This window comes from Limulus polyphemus, unplaced genomic scaffold (assembly GCF_000517525.1).
Source record: "Limulus polyphemus unplaced genomic scaffold, Limulus_polyphemus-2.1.2 Scaffold2095, whole genome shotgun sequence".
Lineage (NCBI taxonomy): Eukaryota > Metazoa > Arthropoda > Merostomata > Xiphosura > Limulidae > Limulus > Limulus polyphemus.
In genome coordinates, this window is record NW_013667705.1 from 87,253 (window position 1) to 112,183 (window position 24,931).

At 33.0% G+C, this 24,931-nt stretch overlaps 1 protein-coding gene across 1 annotated transcript in view; it reads left to right on the forward strand.

Annotated features, from left to right (window-relative positions):
* Nucleotides 1–24,931, forward strand: part of LOC106465922 (myelin regulatory factor-like) — a 105,773-nt gene that overhangs the window by 72,079 nt on the left and 8,763 nt on the right. Inside the window, exons 8-19 of the mRNA XM_022393875.1 lie at nt 355–550; nt 1,541–1,617; nt 3,270–3,471; nt 4,351–4,431; nt 5,928–6,047; nt 6,368–6,592; nt 7,084–7,247; nt 7,540–7,674; nt 9,424–9,507; nt 12,708–12,808; nt 13,685–13,984; nt 17,759–18,181. Of these exons, the coding sequence (XP_022249583.1) occupies nt 355–550; nt 1,541–1,617; nt 3,270–3,471; nt 4,351–4,431; nt 5,928–6,047; nt 6,368–6,592; nt 7,084–7,247; nt 7,540–7,674; nt 9,424–9,507; nt 12,708–12,808; nt 13,685–13,984; nt 17,759–18,181 (2,108 nt within the window). The remainder of the gene's footprint in view (nt 1–354; nt 551–1,540; nt 1,618–3,269; nt 3,472–4,350; nt 4,432–5,927; nt 6,048–6,367; nt 6,593–7,083; nt 7,248–7,539; nt 7,675–9,423; nt 9,508–12,707; nt 12,809–13,684; nt 13,985–17,758; nt 18,182–24,931) is intronic.

Below are 24,931 nucleotides of genomic sequence, written 5' to 3' on the forward strand. Positions count from 1 at the left end.
TTTCAGTGCTTTGACTTGTTCTGGCATGGAATCGATGAGTTCTGCAAGTTTCTCCTGTAGGATCTTGACCCAGGCTGCACGTAAAACATCAAGTAGCTCTCCACGGGATGCTGGTTTTCTGGAACTTCTTCTCACTTCTCGAGCAGGTATGGCCCAGACATGCTCGATGGGGTTCAAATCAGGTGACTGACTTGACCATGGGAGCCATTGGGTGCCTTTCATTAATTAAATGACTATTGATTAAACATCATGGTGTCTATTTACTTTTGAGATGTCTCTGTATATGGTTTTTCAACCACCGAGTTAGTGTAATCCTTTATTAGATTATTTAATAGCTTATTTTATTTTATCTAGACCACCGTTCAACTACCGCGTTGATGCAGACAAAGGGTTTAACTTCAGTTACACAGATGACTCATTTGTCTGTCAAAAGAAAAATCACTTCCAAATAACAGTTCACGTACAGTCTATTGGAGATCCACAGTTTATTAAAACTCCCGATGGTCTTAAGAAACTAGACAATTTCTATTTGCACTTCTATGGAGTCAAGGTGAGGAGACACATTAAATAAAAAGAGCAGTTTTTTCATAGAGTATCTAAGCAAAGGAATGAAAAAAAAACATAGATATTTGAATCTGACAACATTGATATTAATAATAATGAAGAAAATAGTTTGAATAAGAAGGAAATTTGAATACTTAATATGTTTTGAAAGATAATGTGTAACAGTCAATTTTCCAACAACTTATCACTAGTCGAATAGGTTGGAAGTCTTGTTCATAGTCAGAGCTGATTGTTTTACATCATTCATTACAATATAAACTGTGTATACTCTACTTGAGTAGTAAGTAATTTGTTACATCTAGTGTGTATTTTTCTTTCTTCTGCTTTATATTCTTCAGACTAGAAGTAATGAATTACTTACTACTCAAATAATACATTCTTAGTGATTTATATTTGTGACATATTTATTATTATTGTCTGAAACATTGTAAATAGTCAAATAAAGGCATTAAAACATACATTACATTTATATGTCTTCACAATAAATTATATTTTGAACTTTAAGTATTAAAGACAATCTTTGGGTCACAGTTAGGTCTGCAAGATACACCAAGAAGTTAGCACAATCATAAAAGTGATATTTGGATGTACATGCTAATTTGGATATGCATATTTATTTAGATGTACATAATAATATGGATATACGTGCTGATTTAGATGTACAATCTAATTTGGATGTTTGTAATCATTTGGATATATAAATCTAATCTAAAACTTCATAATTGATAGAGGAACAGCTTTATTTGCATAAAAAACTTATTTCAGAATTTATATTGTTATTTTAATTGTTTGTTTTTTGTACATAAACATTTTATAGATATTATTTTTCTAATCTCCAATATCTTTACTCCATGGTTGTTTAATAGGTTTGGTATAAAAATCAAATATGATTATACCTTAATGATAATGTTCAGTAGAACAAAATGGTATCTACTTTTTGGTTTATAGTTTCTCTCTTTTCATCTGATAAATTTAGATGGAATCACTAAATCAGACAATCAAAATAGAACAGTCTCAGTCTGATCGCAGCAAGAAACATTTTAATCCAGTCCAGTAAGTTGATACTTGTATTATTGTTGTATTCTGATCAATTGAAATAAGGGACTTCTTGCTTATACTTGTCCAGCTTATGTATGAACAAATAGATTAATAAATTATTAATTTAATTTCTGTAATGCATATTGGTGTATAAAAGACATATTAATACAAGTAATAAATGATATTATAGCATCAATTTTTTTTTTTTTTTTAAATTGGATACTCAGTATTTCACTTTTCAGCTTCTTCAGGAGCATTTCACTAAAACACAAACTGTAACTGGCAGTACAAAGCTTCATTTGGTTTCAATAATGTTGTAATCACATTTATAGTATGCATTTCTACAGCATGTGATGGAACCATTTCTATAAAAATAGAGAAATGACTAGACTAAACCTTCACTTACTAGAAACAACAGCAAAAGCAACTGTCATATACAGTCAACATTGAAACTGAGAACATAGATTCAGACATTAATTCCATTTATGAAATATGTTCAACTACAAATGCAACAAACATTCAGCTTTCAAATGTCTCAATAAACACCCTTTTCATACCAACATGAGACAACCTCCCCATGCTAATAAAGATATTGAAACTAAAATTGTGGATGTGAGGAAAAATATCAGGAACAAGTTACAAAGATATAAAAATCATCAGGGCAAGGCTAACTTAATACGTCAAACACATGCTGTAGAAGTGCATGTTATATATTCAAATAGAATTTATTATTTAAACCAATTGAAACTTCATGTTATCAGATACAGTTTGTGTTTTAATGGAACACTTCTGAATAAGCTGTAATATGAAACTTTGAGTGTCCAATTAAAGAAAAAAAAACAAAGTTGGTGTTATAAGGTCATTTATTACTAGTATTAAAATAGATTAATAAGCTGGCAGTATCCACACATAAACTGTATGACATTTCCGCATCAAATTTTAGGCAATGTTTTAATAGGCATAAGCGTGAATAGAAATCAAATGAAAAAAAAATTAATTAAGAATATTTTTAAAGATATCAGGTTTATTCTTAATATTTTACACAATAAAGTGGATTCACTTTATAATGTTGGATATTACCAGAAAGATACACATGCACTTATTTTTGCTATATTTTTCTTTGAAAATATTCTTTCAGCCACATACAACGTATTTCAGCTTTAGATATAAATTATGAAAATTACAAATGCCCTAAATGGTTGCTCTTTACATGTTTATGTCAACATTTAACTTCATAAGGCAGGCATTCTGCTAAAGCATAATATAACAATAACTAAAAATGTGGAAGATATATTATAGGAGGGTGAATCACAATTTAAATCTTGGCTATGGAATTATATTTGACTTCTTTGGAATTATCATTTCTCCTTTAAATCATCAAATTCAGTAATTAGTCAGGAATAATGTGGAAAAGTGCCTCTTTACCCTAAACTTAGCTAACAAAACCAGAGTTCTACAACCTATCAATCTGCTATGAGGCCTTTATCAAATTGTGATAAAGTTTAAGAATTGTATGTAGTTATATGTGTATCTTTACTATAATAATAAACATAAGAGCTGATGTAAAATACTGTTCTACATTCGCTTTTTTCATATATGCATTGTTTAAATTAGTGATGTCAGAGTGTTTCTACAGAGCTTTTGTTTTTTTCATAACATATGTCTAGAATTGAGCTTATACCTGATCAAGTTACCAAAACAACCGTTGGAAGACTTCATTTTAGTGAAACCACAACGAATAATATGCGTAAAAAGGGTAAACCCAACCCTGATCAACGTTACTTTTATCTTGTAGTCAGTATTTGTGCACATGTTGGAGATCAAATATTTCCTGTTGTGTGTCATTCATCTGAAAAAATTATTGTCAGGGTAAGAATGTATATTTCTGATAATGCTAATTTTAATTCTTTCAAAGTATTGCAAGCAAAAAAGATTGTGATATTTTATCTCTGTGAAAACATATTAAGTAGAAACTACAGATTTATAATTATCTTTAATGTCAGTTCACTTATATTCTTACAATGAAACTAGAAGATTATAATTGAGTGAAAAAACTTGCTATAACAAAGTTGTATGACTAAGAATGAATATTGCTGCTAAAGAAGGTAAGCTCATACTCAAGATTAAAAACCATCTCTACAACAAGAAATAATAACCAACCATTCCAAGAATTCCACAACTTCATATCAATGTTGAGGTCTTTTGGATCCAATAGTTGTGGTTATTAAAGTCAATCATAATTTACTATCAGTGGCCTGAGTAGTGTGGTTGGCATGTAGTTGGTTTAGTTCAAGAAAACTGTGCATATGGTTTTGAAGATTTAATGTTGCCAGAAAAAATAAATAAATTAGGCACAACAAGTAACATGTTTTTTTACAATAGTCCAAGTTTTAAATGTACTAACACTATGTAATTTGAATGAGTATTCTTTAATCCTTCTCTTATTATGACAAACTAAATATGTGTAGTTGTATAGATAGTATAAACAGTCCTATAAATGTACATAGAGTAATAAAATAATTCATAAATGTGTGGTACAAATAATTAAAACTTTTCATTTACTCAGTATTATTTATTTTTTAAGTTACATGGTTCTATCTAAGTGACAAAAGTTGATAAAACTGTTAATAAAGTCCATGTTTTTTGTATATGACTTTCTAAAAGAAAAAACGTCTAAACATGTGTATTTCAGGATATATTTTTGCTAATATTTTCATTTCTTTAAGAGACAAATATTCTGCTCTTTAGGCATCAAATCCTGGTCAGTTTGAGAATGATGTAGAACTGTCATGGCAGAAAGGACAAACACCAGACTCTATATTTCATGCTGTAAGTTTCACTCTTTCCTAGACATTTTTTTCAAACTTTAGACCTTCTGACAGGTCATAAGTAAATATTTCTTTTTACTTAAATTCCATTTTAAAATATTTTACATACATTTGAGTTTCCCAATTCTTCTTTGCACAAGTTGTTTACATAATCTATGCATAAATAGTAAAAAATTTTAAATTTGTTAACTTCATTTATCAAGAAAGTATGTCATTTATAGGTCATTTACATGTACAGTATATCCCTTATGAATTCCAAAACTGTTATGTAATTCCAATTAATGCATAAGAAACAGTAATAATACACAAGCATAATAATGCACAAATGACTAAAGAATTAACCAAACATACAAAAAGCATAAAAACCTCTTGACTACTTTCAACAGACTAAACTTGTCATTCTCAAGGGATGGAGTAAAAGTGTTCACAGTATCCTGGAATTTCAGGTTTGAGGAATCAAAGGCTCCAGAGGAATCAAGGTTCATTAATGGCAGTAGAGTGAAAAAACTAATTTGGAAGAAAAAAACCGTTTCACTGTTGAGCATGTTTTTGCTATTTTAAAAATTTCTGATCTGTTCATGGACAAATTTGGATTTTGCAATGGTTTTTGATTGATTGGAATTAATTTTATAGTTGGTTGTAAACATTTGATGTTTAGCTTCCTTCCAACAACAATAAACTTCATGTTTCTTTACTCTGATTGAAATAGACTGTTTTGTTTGACCAATATAAGCATGATTAGAATAACAAAAAATGTAATTAATATTCTGTCTGCTGCAGGTTTCTTTCTTATCTTTTCCTCTTTTTATATTTATTTCAAAGTTTGTTCACTGGTTTATAAGTTGGTTTTATTTTATTTTGTTTTAAAATAGCATCTATTTTGCTTGATATCAAAGGGTAGAAGGGTATTGGTAAATAAGGACCATCTTGTAATCTATTTGCAGTTATTAGTTTCTTTCTATCACTTTGCCTTTTAATTTTGTTGAATAAATTAGCTATATTTGGTTTCAATCCTTAGAAAACAGCAACATTTTTGAGGTAATTCAATTCATTATGAATGCCCTTTTTGTTAGAACAAATTAATTGGATGAAAACCCCAATTTCTATGTACTTGTACAAGTAATTGAACTGTTTATAATCATGCTTATATTGGTCAAATAAAACAATCTCTTGCAACTAAAGTAAAGGAGCATAAAGGCCATGTTTCCGTTCACATAATTAACCACAAAATTAATTTAGAATCAATATAAATATTTGAAAATTGTTTGTTTGTCATTAAACACAAAGCTACATAACAGTTATCTGTGTATTGCCCACCACTGGCATCTTAAATACAAATTACTACAATTTATTAAGAATCCTTTACATAAGTTGTAGCTAATGGAATGGTGAAATGCTGTGCCTAAGTATAATTCACTAAAACACTATGCCCTAAAAATGTTTTTGATTTCATTATCCATTTGTAATTAAACTTTTTGTATCCTTCTTGACTTTTAGGGTCGAGTGGGAATAAACACTGATAGGCCAGATGAACCTCTAGTAGTTCATGGAAACTTGAAAATGACTGGTCACATTATTCAACCATCAGATGCAAGAGTTAAAACCAATATGAGAGAGGTAAGAGTACTAATTGTTTGTGTTGGTTCTAAACATAGCAAAATGTTAACTAGAGCCTTACAAAAAAATTATATGAAAATATAATTATGTTCTATAATTACATGATATAATAAATAAAATAATACATTTAGGTTGGAATTTGTTGTGAGCTTAATTATGAAGGAGGACAGGGTCAATATTCAAGTAATTCTTATAGATTTGTAAATACCTATAACTTTAGTATTTGCTTATATGGCAATTTATTTTGTTTGTTTTTAGCTGACTAGTGACTTCTTGTGTAATAACTTTTAAACATGATTTAACCTCTTTTCTTTCAACAGCTAGATTCCCGTGAACAGTTAAAGAATGTGTCAAACATGCGTATTATAAAATTCTGCTACAGACCAGAATTTGCTGAGCAAGCTGGATTATCAGATGATGCCATTTCTGATACAGGAGTTGTTGCTCAAGAAATAAGTTCTATATTACCAGATGCTGTTAAAGAAGCAGGTGACATTATTTTACCAAATGGACAAACAATAGAGAATTTTCTTGTTGTGAACAAGGTACCATTTTTTGGATATATTATGACTGCTTACGACATTTTATGATACATGTATCTATACACACAGTTTGAGAGAAAAAGTTAATGCAAAGACCCATGTAATAAGTAATGAACTACAAAGAAGTAAACTTCAATTTTCTGTCTGATTCACAACTACTCATTTAATTTTCTTTTTATGTTTCATGTGATGTAAGGTCTGTTTTTGCAACATTTTAAAACCTATTTAAGGTAGAAAATATTCAATAATAATAAAAGAACATAATATCGTGTATAGCAATTAGTGAAAAACCACAGTAAACGGAAAAAACTGTCAGAAGTCTGATATTAGAGAAACTAGTTTCAACACAATTGTGCATCCTTGTCAGTCTCACGTTGTCTTTTTGACCTCATGTGTCCTTAAGGGAATTCCAAGATCAGGGGTCACATAGGCATTTGTTGACCAGTTTTATTTTCCTGCCAGAAGTCAACAATGTCTTTTTTATTCAATTCCAGGAAAGAATTTTCATGGAGAATGTTGGAGCAGTGAAGGAGCTGTGTAAAGTAACTGACAACTTGGAAACTAGAATTGATGAACTGGAACGAATCAATCGTAAACTTAAAAACCTTAAAAGATTTGACAGCTTAAAGTCCACATCTAGTGGAAGTACAGTGACCAGGTTAGTATCAGTGTTTAAGGTTTTGAAATTAATAAACCTGTTTAAAAAATACTTTTATAATTTTCACGTAAACTTACTTTATACATATTAGCAAAAATGCTGTATTACTGTTGAAAAATCCCTGATAATCTTTTTTTTTTTCAAATGTCTTAGAATATTTTTTTAGAAAGGGGTTAGAAAAAATTAAAAAAAAATCAAAATTATCTTTTATATTATGATTTTAATGAAATATGCTTGTTTTTATACATGAGTTTTAGTATTATAAAAGGCTGAATGCCATTGTTTATTTTAGTAGAGCAAGCAGCTTCACAGGATCACAGAAATCTCACCGACATCGCTACCACAGTAAACAAGAGGATCAGAATTTTTGTTCCAATCGTTTTTTCCAAGGCACTATTGTTGCTTTAATTCTGATTATGGCTTTCTGGTACTAATATTTTTTATTCTGTTTCAACATGTTAATTAGTATAAAAAACAAAGATTACCATTAATTATTCGTTAATGATAATGTAACCCTTTTTAAAGCCAAATGAGGGTAGCAGGTATTCATGTTTTCTCATCTTGTAAATAATTGGTTTTATTCTTAATGTGGTGCAGAATGTTGATCATAAAAATGATAGATTTTTACACAGGAAAAATTGGTTGACGATATAATACACAGTAACTTTTTAGTATTTCAGCAAGTAAGTGAAAAATTTATTGTATACTTAACTCTTAATTGAAACTTGAAAGTGTTTCTCCTACACCAAATAGCAATATTAAATAACTTTTAGTATATTTTCTGAAAGCTAGAAGCCAAACCATTTGTGCTACTTTTTGTGGATTAATAAATCAAATGTTTTCTTTAGTTTTTCCACAGTGTGTGAAATAAATTTTAGAATAATGGATAAACAATACTTTAAGAATCATTAACCACTTCAGGTGAATCATAATGTTTCTTTTTTTGTAACTAAGTTTACATGGTATATTTCAGTTATTATTTTTTGCTTTCTACAACTAAACCTTTTTTTTTACTTTTATGAAGTCTGAAATCTTCATAAAAATTCAAATGACTATCTTTAATAAATGGAATAAATGATCTTAGTGTTAAACTTTTAGTGGTTGTTTACTAGTAGCTTGGTGTTAAACTGTAGTGGGGTTACCTGTAACTTGATGTTAAACTTATAGTTGTTGTTTGCTAGTAGTTTGGTGTTAAACTGTAATGGGGGTTATTATTAATTGGAGGTTAAACTTATAGTTGTTTAGTAGTAGTTTGGTGTTCAACTGTAGTGGGGGTTACCAATAACTTGGTGTTAAACCTGTACTGATCATTTACCAGTAACTTTGTGTTAAATTTGTAGTGATTGTTTATTATGCATTAACTTGATGTTAAAATGTTAAACATGTAGTGGTGTTTTGACAGTAATTTGTGGTTAAACCTGTAGTAGTAAATGTTTTGAGTAATAGTGTTTTGTGTGGTCCACCTATAGAACTGGTCTACCAATAGCTTTATTGTAAACTTTTAGTAGTAGTGTGATAGAAACATAACTGTTAGTAAAATTATAGTAATAGTTTACTTGTAACAAGATCTTGTGAAGCAAACCTGAAGTGTTGATTAGCAATTGAGTCTTATGTGGTGTTGGTTTATCAGTAACAAATATGTGTATAGTATGCATGTGATATTGATTTACCAGCAACTGAGTTTTGTGTAGTAAAACTCTAATGTTTGTTTACTAGTAACTGCATCTGGACTAATGCCCCTGGGGTGTTGATTTAATTTTACTAGTAACACAATCTTATAAACATTGGTGTAATATTGGTTTATCATTAACTAAGTCCTGTGTGGTTACCTGTGAGTTGGTAACTGATTCTTGTGTATAGTAGACCTGTGGATTGGGTAATTAAGTTTCTGTTAAATAGATATTATAAAATGTTTTACTTTTGTACTTTCAGACTCTTAATATAAACACAATTTAAAATATTCCATAGTCATTTTCTTAAACATAAAAAGGTTTTAATTAAGAACAACTATATATATCAAGTACAATTTTCTTATTTTCATCTGTTTATAATGATATTTCCTTATGAACTTATAATTTTTTCATTAAAAATTTTTTCGCAATTTCCTTTGCAGCAAGTCTGAAAAAATTATTATTATATATATATATATATATTTTTACTTTATTATTTTGAACAGCCTGGTAGCTATGGCAACATTATATATCCTGGAATGGCAGAAAAGACATGCTTCTGAAGAAAAATCCAGATTAGACATTTCATTGTAAGTGAAAGAACAGTTTTTATCAGACCAAACTTTGAACCGGGTAACTGTACAACAGTGCTTCAGGTTATATAACGAAACTAATTTTGAACACTGACTAAAGAGTTTTATCCTACATATACCAATGTATACTCCATCCCACCATTTTCCTCTAGGATAAAACTGCTACAAATGTATACCATCACAACATTATCCTGTAGGTTAAAACTCTTACAAAAATATTCTATTCCAATACTGTTCTGTAGTTTAAAACTGCTACAAATGTTTAATATCGTAACACTGTCCTGTAGGTTAAAGCTGCTACAAATGTTTTTATCCCAACACTGCCCTATAGATTAAAACTGCTAGCATTGCAGCTGTAGGTTAAAACTGCTATGCAAATGAGTATCTACATGTTACAGGTCTTTATGGAGTTCTATTTTTAGTTAATATGTTATTTAAATGACTAGATAATTTGTTATTGTTCTGTTCTTTTTTGTACTGTGAAAGATGCATGTTTTTTGTATGCTTTAAAATATTTTATGAGATAATTTTATGTATGGCCATGTTAGAACTGAATTGGATGTTTTAGGTAATATTATATTTTGACATTTATAATAACACAGTCCAAAGTGATGATTGGTAGATATTTTAGGTAACTGTTTCTTCAATATTCTGATAAAACTCAATTTTTAAGTGGTTTGTTAGTCATACAGCCCTTGTTTTTACCAAAATCTAGGCCAAGTATATACACTTTAAATTCTAAGATTGGAATGAAAGATCACTTTATCATATTCCTTGTAATGGAGTCCACCTTTGTATTGATACAACTATATGGCTTAACAAGCATCTCCATTCATTCTGTAGAAATATCTATATTTATATAATAATCCTTATAAACAACACTAAATTAACCCATTTTTATACAGATAGAGTAGGGTATCTTGGAAAGTTAATTTATTCCCATACGGTACAAGTCTCCTCTCCATTGGAAATGACTCATTCCATTGTGCCTCAAATGCAAATCATCATGCAACAACCCTCCGCCACATACACTCGTTATGCATGTGACTCCCTCTATTCAATTTTACCAAATTATCACTTTTCGTTTGGCAGTGCTCATGTTTAGACATTTCAAATTTTGCTTTCATGTGCTTCGTAGTTGTATCTTTAACAGTTATACTTCTGAAGTGGATTTTTAATCCATTTTGATTAAACTTCAGGAGTAGGTGGTTGACCCATATAATGATCAATCTCTTGGCGAATAATCACAGATAAATTCAACAATGGGTCACCCTCATTTGCAGCCAGTAAAAAAGTGCTTTTAGTATGTGTGAGACCCAAATTGGTCACAATTCATGATAAACAATAAATCAAACATTGTTTGAGAGATAAATACAAACATCTGAAAAAAAAAAAAGACTGGAAAGTAAATTGAACATAAATTTGTCAGTTGTATGGATAAAACATCACATATCTGAAAACGCTGTACTAGGCCTAGGTGGGGCATAGGAAGACATGGCAAATTCCGGTGGTGGAAAAAGGCTATGAAAATCTTCATCAGGACAAACAAGTTTGGATTGTTCATGAGGAAGTGGGGGAGAACGAGGATCACAGGATTTCGGGGAAAATTTTGTTTCATGATAGTTCTTCTTATTATTATTTAGTTTTCCTACCTTCCCTGGATATTAGGGTTCATGCTGAACATTTTGCTTCCCAATTGGTTGAGAGTGCCAGCATGCTTTGCCTCCACAGGCTAGGGGTCAGTTTGCTCTGCATACCATCATGTAAACTGTTTATTTCTAGACTCTCAGTTGTTGGGGTATATTTTGCCAGCTTGGGGGGGGGACTCCCTGATTTTTCAGTGCATTTAACAAATGCCCAATTTTCACGCCTTTGTCTTGCTTCCTTTCTATGGTATTTATCTACCATACATCTCCTTTCAGAGGCTACGCACCGAAATCTTGAGGGTTTTTCAAGAGCTAGCCTTTCCCTTATTACCTCCAAGTTGGCTCGTTTGTCATTCTCGTCTCTCACCTTATACACATGGTTTCTCTTTAGTTGGGATCTTCTGGGTCATGGTGCAGCCTTGTCACAGTTCGTTTGCTGATCTCTTATCTCAGGGAATTTCATATAGCCTTTTTTTCTTAGGCAGCATGTTTTTAACCATATCCCGGATACTTTGGAATCATGAGTGGAATCCCTGCATCAACTCTACCCTTTCTTTCGTAGCTTGTTTGTTTCAGTCAGAATCATGACAAGCACGTATTCTTGTTTTCCATTCTAGTCCTTCTCAGCCCTTACCTGTTCCTTCTTCCAGGGGTTCTGTATCTCATTGTTTTCTTAGATGTAGATCAGCATGACACCAACAGTACCAGTGACTCCCTGGTGGGCTCCAGTCCAGTGGGAGCTCGATGGTGTGACTTTGTTCCCCTTTGGCAATATTTCATCACAGATCAGATTTGGGTTCTCTCAGATGGACTTGTCCAACAATTCCTTTCTCATCCTCCTTTGTCACAGATATCCATTTCCTTCCCTCTGCTTTGAGATCCAATTACCAACCAGCATCTGTTGGAGGTGGTTTAAGAGCTTGTGTCTCAACAGATAATTTAACCTTTGAATCGTGTTTTGGTTTTTATTCCACATTGTTTGTTGTCTCCAAGAAAACCAGAGACTAGTGGACTGTGATAGATCAATCAATTTCTCATCCTCAGGTTGGCTTTTTCTCCAGGTTTATGGATGACCAAGATGGACGTCGTGAATGCTTACTTACATATACCGATAGCTTGGCAGTCTTTATGTATTGTTCATCTTGGACAAGAAGTGTCATAGAAACATTAAAAACGCTTCATTTTACTGATTCACGTTTATATTACTGAAATCTAAACATGTTAACAAAAAAAGAATGTTTTTTTCATGGTTGCACTGCTTGTTTAAATTTACTAATATAATCATTTTGATCATATGGATATACTTATACTATTATTTTACTATTACTATTACTTATACTATTATTTAAGCTTTCATTTTATCTCCCTCCCCCTCATGGATAATATATTTTATTAGAAAAAAGTCATTAACTGTGAGTATGAATATAAGAAAATAATATTATAAAACCAGACTTGCTTGGAGCAAGGAACTGTTACCTTGGCCCCATTTTGTATGATTAATTGATATGTTAAGTAGTACAATCATTGAATAAATATTTTATCCTGTTTCAGGTATACACATGGGGCTTCACTGTACAATCATTCTGTGGCACCACAAATATATCTGTCATCTATAATGCCTTCACCATCACAAAACTCCACTTCGTCTCAAAGTAATGATTTCTTAGAAGTTATTTAGCTTTATAATAGTATGCAGGTATATGTGTCAACAGCTATGTTTTTGAGCATTACTCAACCTTTTTATTAGTGCATTTCAGACTGTCATTCAATAAATAAGTTACTGCACTGAAACATTTGTGTGTGTGTATTGTTATGTAAATGTCAGCTTATTTTGAATCAATTTATAACATTTTTATAGATTTAAAACAATTAAATTTGATATATCTTTTGTTTATATAGTAGTTTAGAATTTTCAAAAAACATTTAGTTATTACTTTACAAAAAAGATTGAAAGGAGTTATGTATTTGAGCAAAATTATTACCAAAAGTTATCTAAGGCCATTTTAACATTTGGTCATTCAATCAATACTAATATAGCTCTAATTATATTTCTTAGTCTGCATCTTTATATTGAAAATATGAAAAAAATCGACTTCTTTTAAACAATGCTAACTGTTATTTCTAAAACAATTATAATTTAAACTATCTCATTAAACATGAATGTTTAAAAATATTTAAAGATAACTTCCTATAGTATGCTTACATAAGCATTCTTATATTTAAGTAAAGACCATTTTTTAATTCAGAAAGATCAAACAAATATATTAATTTATAATGAAGAAATATATGTGATTAGAAATCTTTTTTGAATTTTTAGCATTGACCAATCCATTTGGAAAAAATAAACAAAAAATCTCTTAGTTATTTTAGTATAAGTAGTTTGATAGTTTTTCACTACTAATAGTAAGAATGGAAATTATTACATAGTTGTGTCAGAGTTGCTATTTAAAGGGTTCAACATGATTGTTAGTTTCTTAAATTCTTGTATGAACTTCAAATTTATGAAGAAATTATTATTGATTTTTTAGATATTATACCATATACATTAGCGAAGGCCTCAGAAAGTAATTCTGATGAATCAACTTCTCTACTGCAAAGTGTCACCACCACACTTTCTTCGACTCCTTTCTCACAAAGTGGAAGACCTAACAGAATTAACCGGCAGCCTATAGGGCTTCCACCTGGTTGCTCCAAGGGAAGTTTTACCCAGGAAAATTGTCCAGAAATATGTTGTGAAGTAGTATCAAGCAATAGAGAAATTACTTCTTCTAAAACAAATCCCAGGGAATCTATACGGGGGAGGCAACTCCATGCACCAAGTGCCACAAGTAAAACTTTTTTTAAATAAATCATTTAATACATAGGATGTATATATGTGATGCATTTAGTTGTTAAAAAGTTAGCAAGTGCTAATGGGCTAACACTTTTGCTCAGATGGTAGAGTATTCCCCTTGAAATTGAAAGGTCTTATGTTTGATTCCAACCTGAGGAAATAATATATAAGAATAATAAATTAGACTAGTTCAGAAATAAATATATTGTAGTTGTTTAGATTCTTAAAAAAATGTGATTTATTAGTTATTTTGCTCAGTTATTAGAACATACACTTGATTTGTAAAAGGTTTTGAGTTTGATTTTGAGCCTAGGAAATATAAAAATAGGATTATCACACTCAAGTAAACTAGATTAATCCACTAGTATTTAGTGCTAGCTAGTAGAACACTTAACAACTCCAACTACCAAATGTATTCATAATTTCTTAAGATATTGCTTAAGTTTAAGGAACATAATGATCTAAAATTAATAAAAATAAAAATTATAAAGTCAAATCAAGTAGAATTACTTCTGAAATACTGATAGCATTTTTTTATTGAGTTGCTCTCATATTGTCAGCAACCATGTAATTAAAGTTCTAAATGTCCTTGATAAAATGCAAAGCATGCATCAGCAATTAAGCTGAATTCCCTTCTCGAGTAGCTCAAATGTTATGACATTCTTGCAGACATTCATACCTGGCCATCTACTATCTCATTTGACTATCTTCAGGAGTTGGTGACTTAGTATTTCTGGGTTTTTTCAACTTCTCAATACATTGCTTTATGTACTTATTTCATGATTGTGGCTTATCTGCTTCTTCTGTTACTGGCTGCAGATCTGCTACTTCAGATTCCACGGAAGACATCTCACTCTTTTTTCCTCATTCTTAACACTGTTCTCAGTGGGAAATTTGGTATTTTCATACAAAGTCTCACTTCTCCTTCTTTTGAACCTTTAGTGAGTTGCTCGCTCTGCCATCTTTCACTGAAGACATGTATTTTCTTCTGTTGCTTGCTTCCCTGTATAGAATATCTGATATTTATACCTTCTGTGCATCTTTTTTGTTTTTTTAGGAAGGCTATACACTTATATCTTGATAAAGATTTCCTACCAAAAACTTGGGCTGCAAATGAAGGTAACCACTGTTTTTCAACAGTTGTGTTACCTACTCTGACTGGTTCAGACTGAATATTGCTATCTATATCCTATAAAAGCCATCCATTGCTGTAATGCATAAATGCAATCTTTCAGAAGGACTTAAAATAGGTTATTTATACCTTATAACAAATCTCACACTACAGATTGTTACAGACAGGATTTTTTGCAAGTTATTACTTACCCTTGCATTTAGTGTTGGATATACAAGACTGTTCAGTTTAAGAATTATTATTTAGCTTACTTAGCAAGTTAATATTTCATGATTATTTAGTTTCATAACAAGAGTGTAAAAGTTAATTATTTTAAAAGCAATAGTTATGACAAGGTTTGTTACATAATTCTGTATGAATCGTATGTTTTGTATGCATTTTGATTGTTGTACTAGGTTTTTGTAATATTGTTAACATTAACTTACTTAAGCTTCTAAGTTTTTTTCATTATGTGAATATTGTTGCCACTAGAGGGCTAGATATTTCTCGATTTTTCTGTTGCATATTACAAATACGGGCAGATACAAAGTACAAGTTAGAAGTTAGTGAAAGTAAGTAAACAAGTAAAAGTAAGTTAAGTTAGACTGTGTGATTGTTAGTTTAGCAATACTGGGCAATATTTAAAGTGACTTTCTTAGTGGTATTGTAACAACAGAGATAAAGGAGAAGAATTGAACCCACCCGTGTGGACTGTAACAAAAATGGAATTATTTAAAGCTTTAGATACAACTGTGATAACCAATAGTGTAACAAATTTTTATACATATGTTTGACTTGTTTTGAACATATATTATTTTAAAACAAATGGATTATGTGCTGTCCATTTATTGTTGAAATTCATCGCCAACAACTCACAGACACCTAATGTAAGAGAATCCTGGCTTATATATAAAACACCTGACATACAGTCTCTTCTTCTGTTAGGAGAATCTGCATTTATAGGGGTTCTCACATATTATTTAAACCTCTGTAATTATTCTAAATACAATTCCACTCTCTCCATTGGTGTTCCATAAGAGTGTGATACCCTCTGGAAGTGGACAGAGGATGTTATTGGGTGGTTGGCAATGCCTCTTTGTGTACTTTTCCCACTTCTGGATGCACATCCTTACATAAGTTTGTAATACATGAGGCACAAGTTACTTGATCTCAGTAGATGTTCTCATAGCTCATAATTCTACCTCATTTGAATATTAATATTTAGGATTCAAATGAAGTAGATATTACCTCTGAAATACTGAAATACATTTCTACTCACTTCTCTACTACTGGATGATACATGGTTTTTCCATCATGACTACAAATATAAAACTTGAATTACGGTGGTAATTAATGCAGAGTTTATGTAAGTTATTATGATGCAAGCACAATATATCACTTAGAAGGTGTAATCATGAGAATCTAGATTTCTAGGTAAATTGGCACATGCTCTGTATTGTATCAAGAAAGTTCAGAACTTTAAATCACATAGTTTTTGACATTACAAGAGCTACTCAAGAAGGAGAGGATTTTAGTATTTCAGTACCTGATTGAAATTTATTTTACTCCTAAAAATCTAAAAATTGATAATTATTAGAAAATATCGTTTTTGCATGTTATATTTACGGTTAGAAACATTTCATACTTGGCAATTAATTGAGGCATATGTAATTAACAACAGACTTACATTCACATTTCATGTTTGAGAGCTTCATCTAAATACATAAATTATACAAGACAATATGTATTAGAAAAGTTTTTGATAAAACATTGAACTTCTGTACATCATATTTGGCTAATGAGAACTCTATGAAGTTAAACTTATGAATGAAAGTCCTGAAAACAACATACATTTGAATAATATTAGTTCCCTGAAGCTCCCCATGTGAGTCCTCGAAAATATATTTCAGTAGTTATGCACTATTGTCCTTCTAAGTTTTGTTTAAAATTAATGTATTTTTAGGCTGACTTCTAAAATAATTAAGTCATATTATTAGTTCTGTATTGTTTATCTTTAGAAGTATGTTTCCAGTGATCTAAGAACTTTTTGGTTTCTTGATATTAAAAAAGCTCATTCAGATTTCCATCTAAAATGCTTAAAAATATTTTTCTATAATTTTCTTGCATGTCATAAATAAATTTAACTTTTTATGTATTGACCAACTATTTTCTGAAATAAAAAAATGGAAAACTTTTTAATGTTGTTTAATAACTAGGTTTGGTTTGTTTATTTTTTCATTAACCCTATTGGGTTAACAGCAAGTTTACAGGTTTACAAGTCAAAACTTGGGGTTTGATTCCTTCTAATGGACAAAGTGCAGGTAGCCCATTGTTTAGTTTTGTGCTAAAACAAAAAAATACAATAAAAATTCTATCATTAATAGTTCACTGCTGAAAATGTCTAAAAAATGCATTTTTGTTTTCAAAACTTACATCAAGTTTGAGGGATATTAGATAAGTTTAACCCAGACAAGTTGTTTTGTATTAAGTTTTGAAAGTTACATCTACCCCCATAAGTATATAGCTCACATATCTACAAATGATTATTTCAAATATTTAGTACCATAAAAATCATGTCATAATTAATTACAAACTTTTATTGTTAAGCAAGACATAAATAACCTGTATGCATAATGTAACTGGTGTGTTAATTTTTAGCTCTTAACAACAGCAATGCTGCAGAAGAAGCAAGCAGAAGTGATCACATAACAACTGTTGGCAGTATTTTCTCACAAAACACAATGACTGCTAAAAAATCATCATCCATATATCCTGACCACAATTTCCAGAAGAAAATCAATAAGTTTGCCAGCCTTTCACCTAATGATGATGTAAATAATGAGTTGAACCAGAGTCCTGTCAATATTAACAGAAACACCACAAGTAGAGCTCAAAGCTCTAAAGCTAATTCTAATTTTGATGAAATATCAGCCAGCCAGAAAAACAATTCTCCAGCAGAAATAATAATAAGGAAAAGAAATTTGAAGTCCTACCCTGTTTCTTCTGGTAATACTCATGATCGTGTAAAAAGAGAGCAAACCAGCGAAACAGTGAAACTGATCTACAAACATGGGCATAAAAGTAAGTTCTTTGTTTTATATATATTTATATGAATATAAATGTATTACATGTGACTAAAAATTATTTTATGACATTTTAATAAAAATTCGTCTTGAATGACCAATTTCCTTGAAAATACCTTTTCACTGGTGTGAAAGGCAATATATATTCAGCCTAAGTTGTTTTTCAAACTATCAAATTGTATATTTAAACCTATAGCAAAGTGTTCATAGGCTGGTCACAGGTAAAATATTAAATGATTAATAGATTATTACAGAGTCAAATGCTAAAACGTTTACAGGCTGGTTGAAGGTCAAATAACAATAAAAATATTCACAGACTGGCATTGGGGTAAATTTCAAAACTACATTCAAAAGCTGTAGCATAAAAGTGATTGAATCATATATGAAATATCTCAGAGGCTGGTAATGAGTCTATGATAGAATTCACAAGCTGTTAATGAGTTAATTCCGATACTGTACTTACCTCCTCTCACGATATTAGCTATTCTCATTCAGTGCTGCCATCTACATGCGAATTTTTCTTATGCATTCCATAAGCCTTGTGTTCCCCCTTGTTGAAATTACTATATTCCAACATGTCGTGCAAATCATCATGCATCATCTCTTAACCAATAATAGCATGACATGCTCATGTGATGCATGTAACTCCCTCTATCGAACCTTCACTCCTTGTTTGGCAGTGCTCGTGTTCAGACGTTTCGAATTTTCTTTCATTTGCTCGTTGACGTAGCTTTAACAGTTTTATTGCCGAAGTGGTTTTCAATTCGTTTTTACTTATACAGCTGGCAAACTTATTTTCAATTATTTTGCATGTGATATTATCTATCAAACATTTTGTTTGATTTCTTATTTCCAATGAATTTCGAGGTTAATGTTACCACTTCGAGTCTCACACCTATTATAAGCACTTTTTCACTGGCTGCAGATGGAGGCGACCAGTCATAGGACTTACCTACGATTATTCACTGGAAGAATGATCATTATATAGGTCAAACACCTTCTCCTGATGTTGCCCCACTTCCTCATGAACAGCCCCCCAGTAGCACAGCGGAATGTCTGCGGACTTACAATGCTAGAATCTGCAGATAGCCCATTGTGTAGCTTTGTGCTTAATTACAAACAATCCTTATGAACAATTCGAACCTGTTTGTTCTGGTGAAAATTTGATAGTCTTTTTCCATCACTTGATTTTGCAGTGTTTTCCTATGCCCCACTTGCAGAATCAGCTAGGCTTACTACGGCGTTTTTGGTTATATTTCTCAAGTATGTGATGTTTTATCCTTTTTCTTGGATATTAGGGTTCATGTTGCACATTTTCTTTCCAATTGGTTGAGGGTGCCAGCATGCCTCACCCCCATGGGCTATGGATCAGTTTGCTTTGGCATACCATCATACAGACTGTCCATTTCTAGAATCTCTGTTGTTTGGATCTATTTTGCCTGTATGAGGGAACTCCCTGATTTTCTGGTGCATTCTGCCATGCCCAGTTTTCATGCCTTTGTGTTCCCTTACTTCCATTCTACTGTATTTCTCTACCATACATCTAATTTCTGAGGCTATGCGCTAAAATCCTGATGGTTTTTCACGAGACAACCTCTCACTTCTTCACTCCATGCTAGTTTGTTTGTTATCCTTAGCTCTCGCCTTCCACACATGGTTTCTTTATTGTTGGGATCTTCTGGGTTATGATGCAGCTTTGTCACAGGTTCGTTGACTGCCCACTTATCTCAGGGTATTCTGTTTAGCCCTTCTTTTCTTAGGTGGTATTTTTCGACCATATCCCAGGCACTTTGGAATTATGAGTGGAATCCCTGGATCAATATTCTTCTTGGATACTCGTTGGTCACAATCGAAGTCACTACAAGCCCCTATTCCTGTTTCTTGTCCTAGTCCTCTCAGTCCTTACCTGTTTCTCCTTCCAGGCATTCTGTATCTCGACATTTTATTTGACATAGATTGGCACAACACCGTCAGTACCTGCGACTATCTGGGGAATTCTGGTCCAGTGGGAGCTCCATTGTGCTACTTTGTACCCCTTTGGCGATATATTTCGTCACAGATCAGTTGGTTATTAGGATTCTCTTGTATGGACTTGTCCTCCAATCACTTTCCCCTCCTCCTATGTCACAGATACCATTCCTACCCTCTGTCTCGTGATCCTATTACTGGCCACCATTGTGCAGAGGCTCTTCAAGACCTTCTGTTTCAGCTGGTCTTTGAAACTGTGAATCATCTTTTCCAGTTTTTATTCCTGGGTGTTATTTGTCACTGTGGCAACTGCAGACTGTAGGTGTGTCACAGATTGTCCTGCTATATTCCATTTCTTCATCTTTCTCATTTTACCATGGAGTCATGCTTCACCATCAGGTGGTCTTTTCCTCCAGGCTTAGAGATGACCAAGATGGATGTTGCATCTGTTTATTTGCATATATTTTTAGCTCAGTTGTCGCAACCGTATCTTTGGTTTGTCATTTGAGGGATGATTTATCAGCACTGCATACTACTCTTTGGGCTTGCTTCAGCCTTGTATGTTTTTATTTAGTTCAAGCCTTTGCTCATTCAATTTTGTTCTTCAGAGCTTTCAGTTCCATGCTCTTACTGCTAGTGGGGTTCTATCACTTTTGGGGATGTGGTCTTCCACAACTCCCCTTATCCTCTTAGGCTAGGCTCATATGCAAACTCTTCAGTGAGCTCTTCATGACAAATGATTTCTTGCATGGATTCCTTTGCATGCTCTTATTACTCTTCCTCTTACCATATTTGATGATCTGCATTGGTGGTTGGACAGGCTCCACACATTGGCTTCGAGGTGTTGGTTTGCGTCTGAGAAGTCTTCTCAAATCTATACTGGAGCTTCTCGTGGTTTGTAGGGCCTTGGATCATTTCCTCCATTGGGCCAGACATTGTTGGGTCATGATTCTTCCCAATCATTCTACAGTGGTTGCTTACCTCAATCGCAGGGTGACACCCATTCTTGATCCCTATGTTTTCACACATTGGATCTTTTTTCTAGACCTACATGCAGGATATCCATATCGTGGTGTGTCTGGTTCTGGGTGTTTTCCATCTTGTTGCAGATTGTCCTTTCTGTCCAGACAGACTCTATGCAATGGAGTGTTCTCTCAATCCTATGGTTATTCAGTAACTTTGCCTTCAGTGGAGTATTCCTCACATCAATGCCTTTGCCATATCCCTCAACTACAAACTCCTTCTGTTTTGGTCTTCCATTCCTCATCTGCTTACCCTGACTGTTGATGCTTTCAGTCAAGATTGGACCAATCATTTCCTATATGTTATCCTCCCATTCAATTCCTTCTCTGGGTGATTTAGATCATCCATACTTTGTCATGTGAGGTCCTTCTGATTGCTCCTTACTGGTCAGCTCCATTGAGGTTTCCATGCTTTCTTCAGTTCAACCTTACTCCTCTGCTACCCCTTCCTCTGTCTTTCTCCTTGCTTTGACAAACTCGGTCATCATTGCTTCATCACGTTCTTCCAGTCTTTCCTCTTCGTGCTTGGTTTTATCCGGTCCTAGACAAGGAGATAGGGATTATCCCAAAGTGTAACTTCTCTACTGGCCCATTCCATCAGCCCTCCCTACATAGAAGTTTATTAAAAGCAATGGGATGTTTTTCTCTTTTTGATAGGGTTTCCTCTGTCTCCTGGATTTCCAATTATCAAGAGACTTTCTCCCACACCTACCATTTTTTCCCAATACCGTAGCGTTTTCCTCTCCTACACTTTCCCTGTTGCTCTGTTCCTTCCAGATTATTCATCCTCTGTAGTGGGCTGCCCTTCCTGACTGAAATGTTCAGGTAGTCCTTCATTGCCTTTCTTTACCTCCATTTGATCCACTTTTCACGTGCTCCTTGTTTCACCTTTCCTTTCAGACTTGTTTCTTTTTCTTGGCTGGTGGATATTGGTGGTTAGATTTGTTTGCCATCAATGTTTCACCTACTCTTTATCTTCATACATATATTTTCCTTTTCCAGATTGATCTTTCCTCCCTCAAACCTCATCAGCATGGGAGGGTACCTCCTCCTTTTTATTGATTTCCCTTTTTTCCATTTCCCAGCTTGTCCTCAGCCTGATTCAGATAGCCTTCTATGTCCTATACATGCTGTTTGGTGTTGTATTACCTGCACAGCTTCCATCTTTGGTGCCTATTCCCACTTCTTTATTCCATGGTTATCATCCTTTGTTTGTGATCTTTCTCCTCTCACCCTCACCAATTAGGTTTGGCTTTTGTTTCGATTGGCTGATTCCTCTCTTACGTTGTCCTCCTGTACTTTGTTCCAGGTGTCATCTTATCATAAGACACCTTATCTTTTCTCTGGCATTTCATCTTCATCATCAGTTTGAGGAAATTCTTCCGCAGCACATGTTGATTACACCTCATATCTCTGTCTCCCTTTATTTAATCTATACAGCAGTTTCTTCTTCATTGGGTTCTCATCTTCCACCTGCAGCCATTTTTCCCAATTCAGTGTGATTATTTTTCTTTTCAGGGGACCTTGCTTCATTTCTCATTTTATGGATCCCACTCAGTGGCGATCGGTGCCTGACCAGGTATTTTTTAACTAAATCTGCGCTGTCAGCCATGTTGACTCGTGCTCTCTTGTCCATGGTTTTGAACACTCACTGTCAAGATGGGGTGTTCCACAAGATCGCTTGAGGGTGCATGACCTAATGATATTTTGCTTCATAAACATTCCCATTCCAGACCGTACCACCCATGGACTACATGAGTAAAGCAGAAGGGGATTGCTGCCTATCCCTGCCATGCCTTGAGTGAATAACTCAGTATGGTCTGCTTTTCAAATAAAGTTTTGTGGTCACCCATTGCACTGTCTCCAGTGATGACGTTTCTCTGGGCATTGTCACCCTCCTTACCATTTCCAGTTCCAAACTGTTGGGGTGGTTGACCATGGAGACACCCTCCTGGATGCATTTCACAAGGAAAAGATTCAAACCATTCAGTTGGAAGTAGGGCAGTTATGCTCTGCTGGTATAGGTGTGACATTGTCTCCAGAGAAGTTGAGCCATCACCTTGCTGGTTGACGTGGCCTCCTGATCACATTTACACACCAACACTGGAGTTGAGCCATCTCCTTACTGGATGAAATAGCCTCCTGACACCATTTACACAACCACTGAAGTCGAGCCACCACCTTCACAGATGATGTGGCCTCCTACTAACATTTACACAACATCTGGAGTTGAGCTGTCACCTTCTGGTTGACATGGCTTCCTGATACCTATTACACACTCACTGTAGTTGAGCTGTCACCTTCCTGGTTGATGAGGCCTCCTGATACTATTTACACAACCAAGGGAGTTAAGCCATCACCTTATGAAAATGATGTGGCTTCTCGCTTTCTTTTACACAAACACTGGAGTTGAGCCATCATCTTACTCGATGACATAACTACCTGATACACTCCACATAAACACTGGAGTTGAGCCATAGCAATTGCAGTTCCCCCCTTCAAGTGGGAGATCTCAACCTACCTTCGTGTGGAAGTAGGTTCCCAGTGCAGAGGGTTTGGATTAGAGTGAACCGATCAACATAAGTCCTCACATGAGTACAGATTTGTTTATCTTTGGTCACAGCAGGAGTACCTGAAGAAGAATAGTCAACTATTCGAAAGCGCTCAAGTTTTGGGTCTCTTTTTGAAAATATTACAGCTTTTGTAGGTGATCCTGTGTGCTAACTACTTAACCTGGATTCATATGTAAGAAAATGGCATTATTTCTATTTCATAGAAGGTTCCTAGGTTTTGGTAGATAGAAAGAAAAGGTTTCAATTTTAGTTAGAAGTACGTATATAAAAAAATGGAGCAAGTTCTTTGTTTCCCATTCAACTTTAAAATTTTATAGTTTACAGTTTGCTTACTCAAAGAAATATTGGAAATGATCTCTGTTGTTTTGCCTACACTAGTTTTAGAGCCTTTGTGAATCTTAGTTTTGAATAGTCTTGGCTGAGAGGATGTCTTGGTGTTTTTAGTGTATGTGATATTGTTGGTGACTTGGAGGTTCTGTTTTTGTGTGTTGATGGCTAAAAGATGCCATGTTATCTGGAATTCACATTATTAGTGTGAGCTGAGAATCTCTGTTTCAATTAAGTCCTGGTTAGATTTCATGACATCTTCATTATCATAAATTGTTCGCTTAATTCTGGAACTATATCTATACAAATTGCCTACAATTCATTATGAAAAGTTTCATCCAGCAACTATATGTGATTTAATTAGTAATTGTTGGAGTGCCTCAGTTTTCTTGATAATACTTAAAATTAGCATAAATAGAAATACCATGTGGTGTTAGAAATTTTCATATTTTATGCTACAAAAGTATTCTAGTATTACGCATAAGAGTACCACCTGTGTAAAAGAAACTACTCGAGTCAAATTCTTTGTACAGTAGCATAGCTAGAAAAAATGTTTTTCATTTTCAGTTGTAATTGGCTTTATTGGATACTTTATATACAGACACAATATGTATATTAAAAAGAAGCCTTAAGAACCACATTAATGCTGCCATCTTTTTTGTAAAAAAAGATTGTTCTACTTTTAAATGAATGTTGTTCACGAATTTTATGTTACTGGCATGAGTGATTTTTACTTCAGGGATAGATTTGCCACCTAAAAATATTTTTTGTGCTTTATATATATGTATATTTATTTATTTATTTATATATATAATATTTAATTTAAATAATCAGCTAATACTTAATTTATTTGCTAAT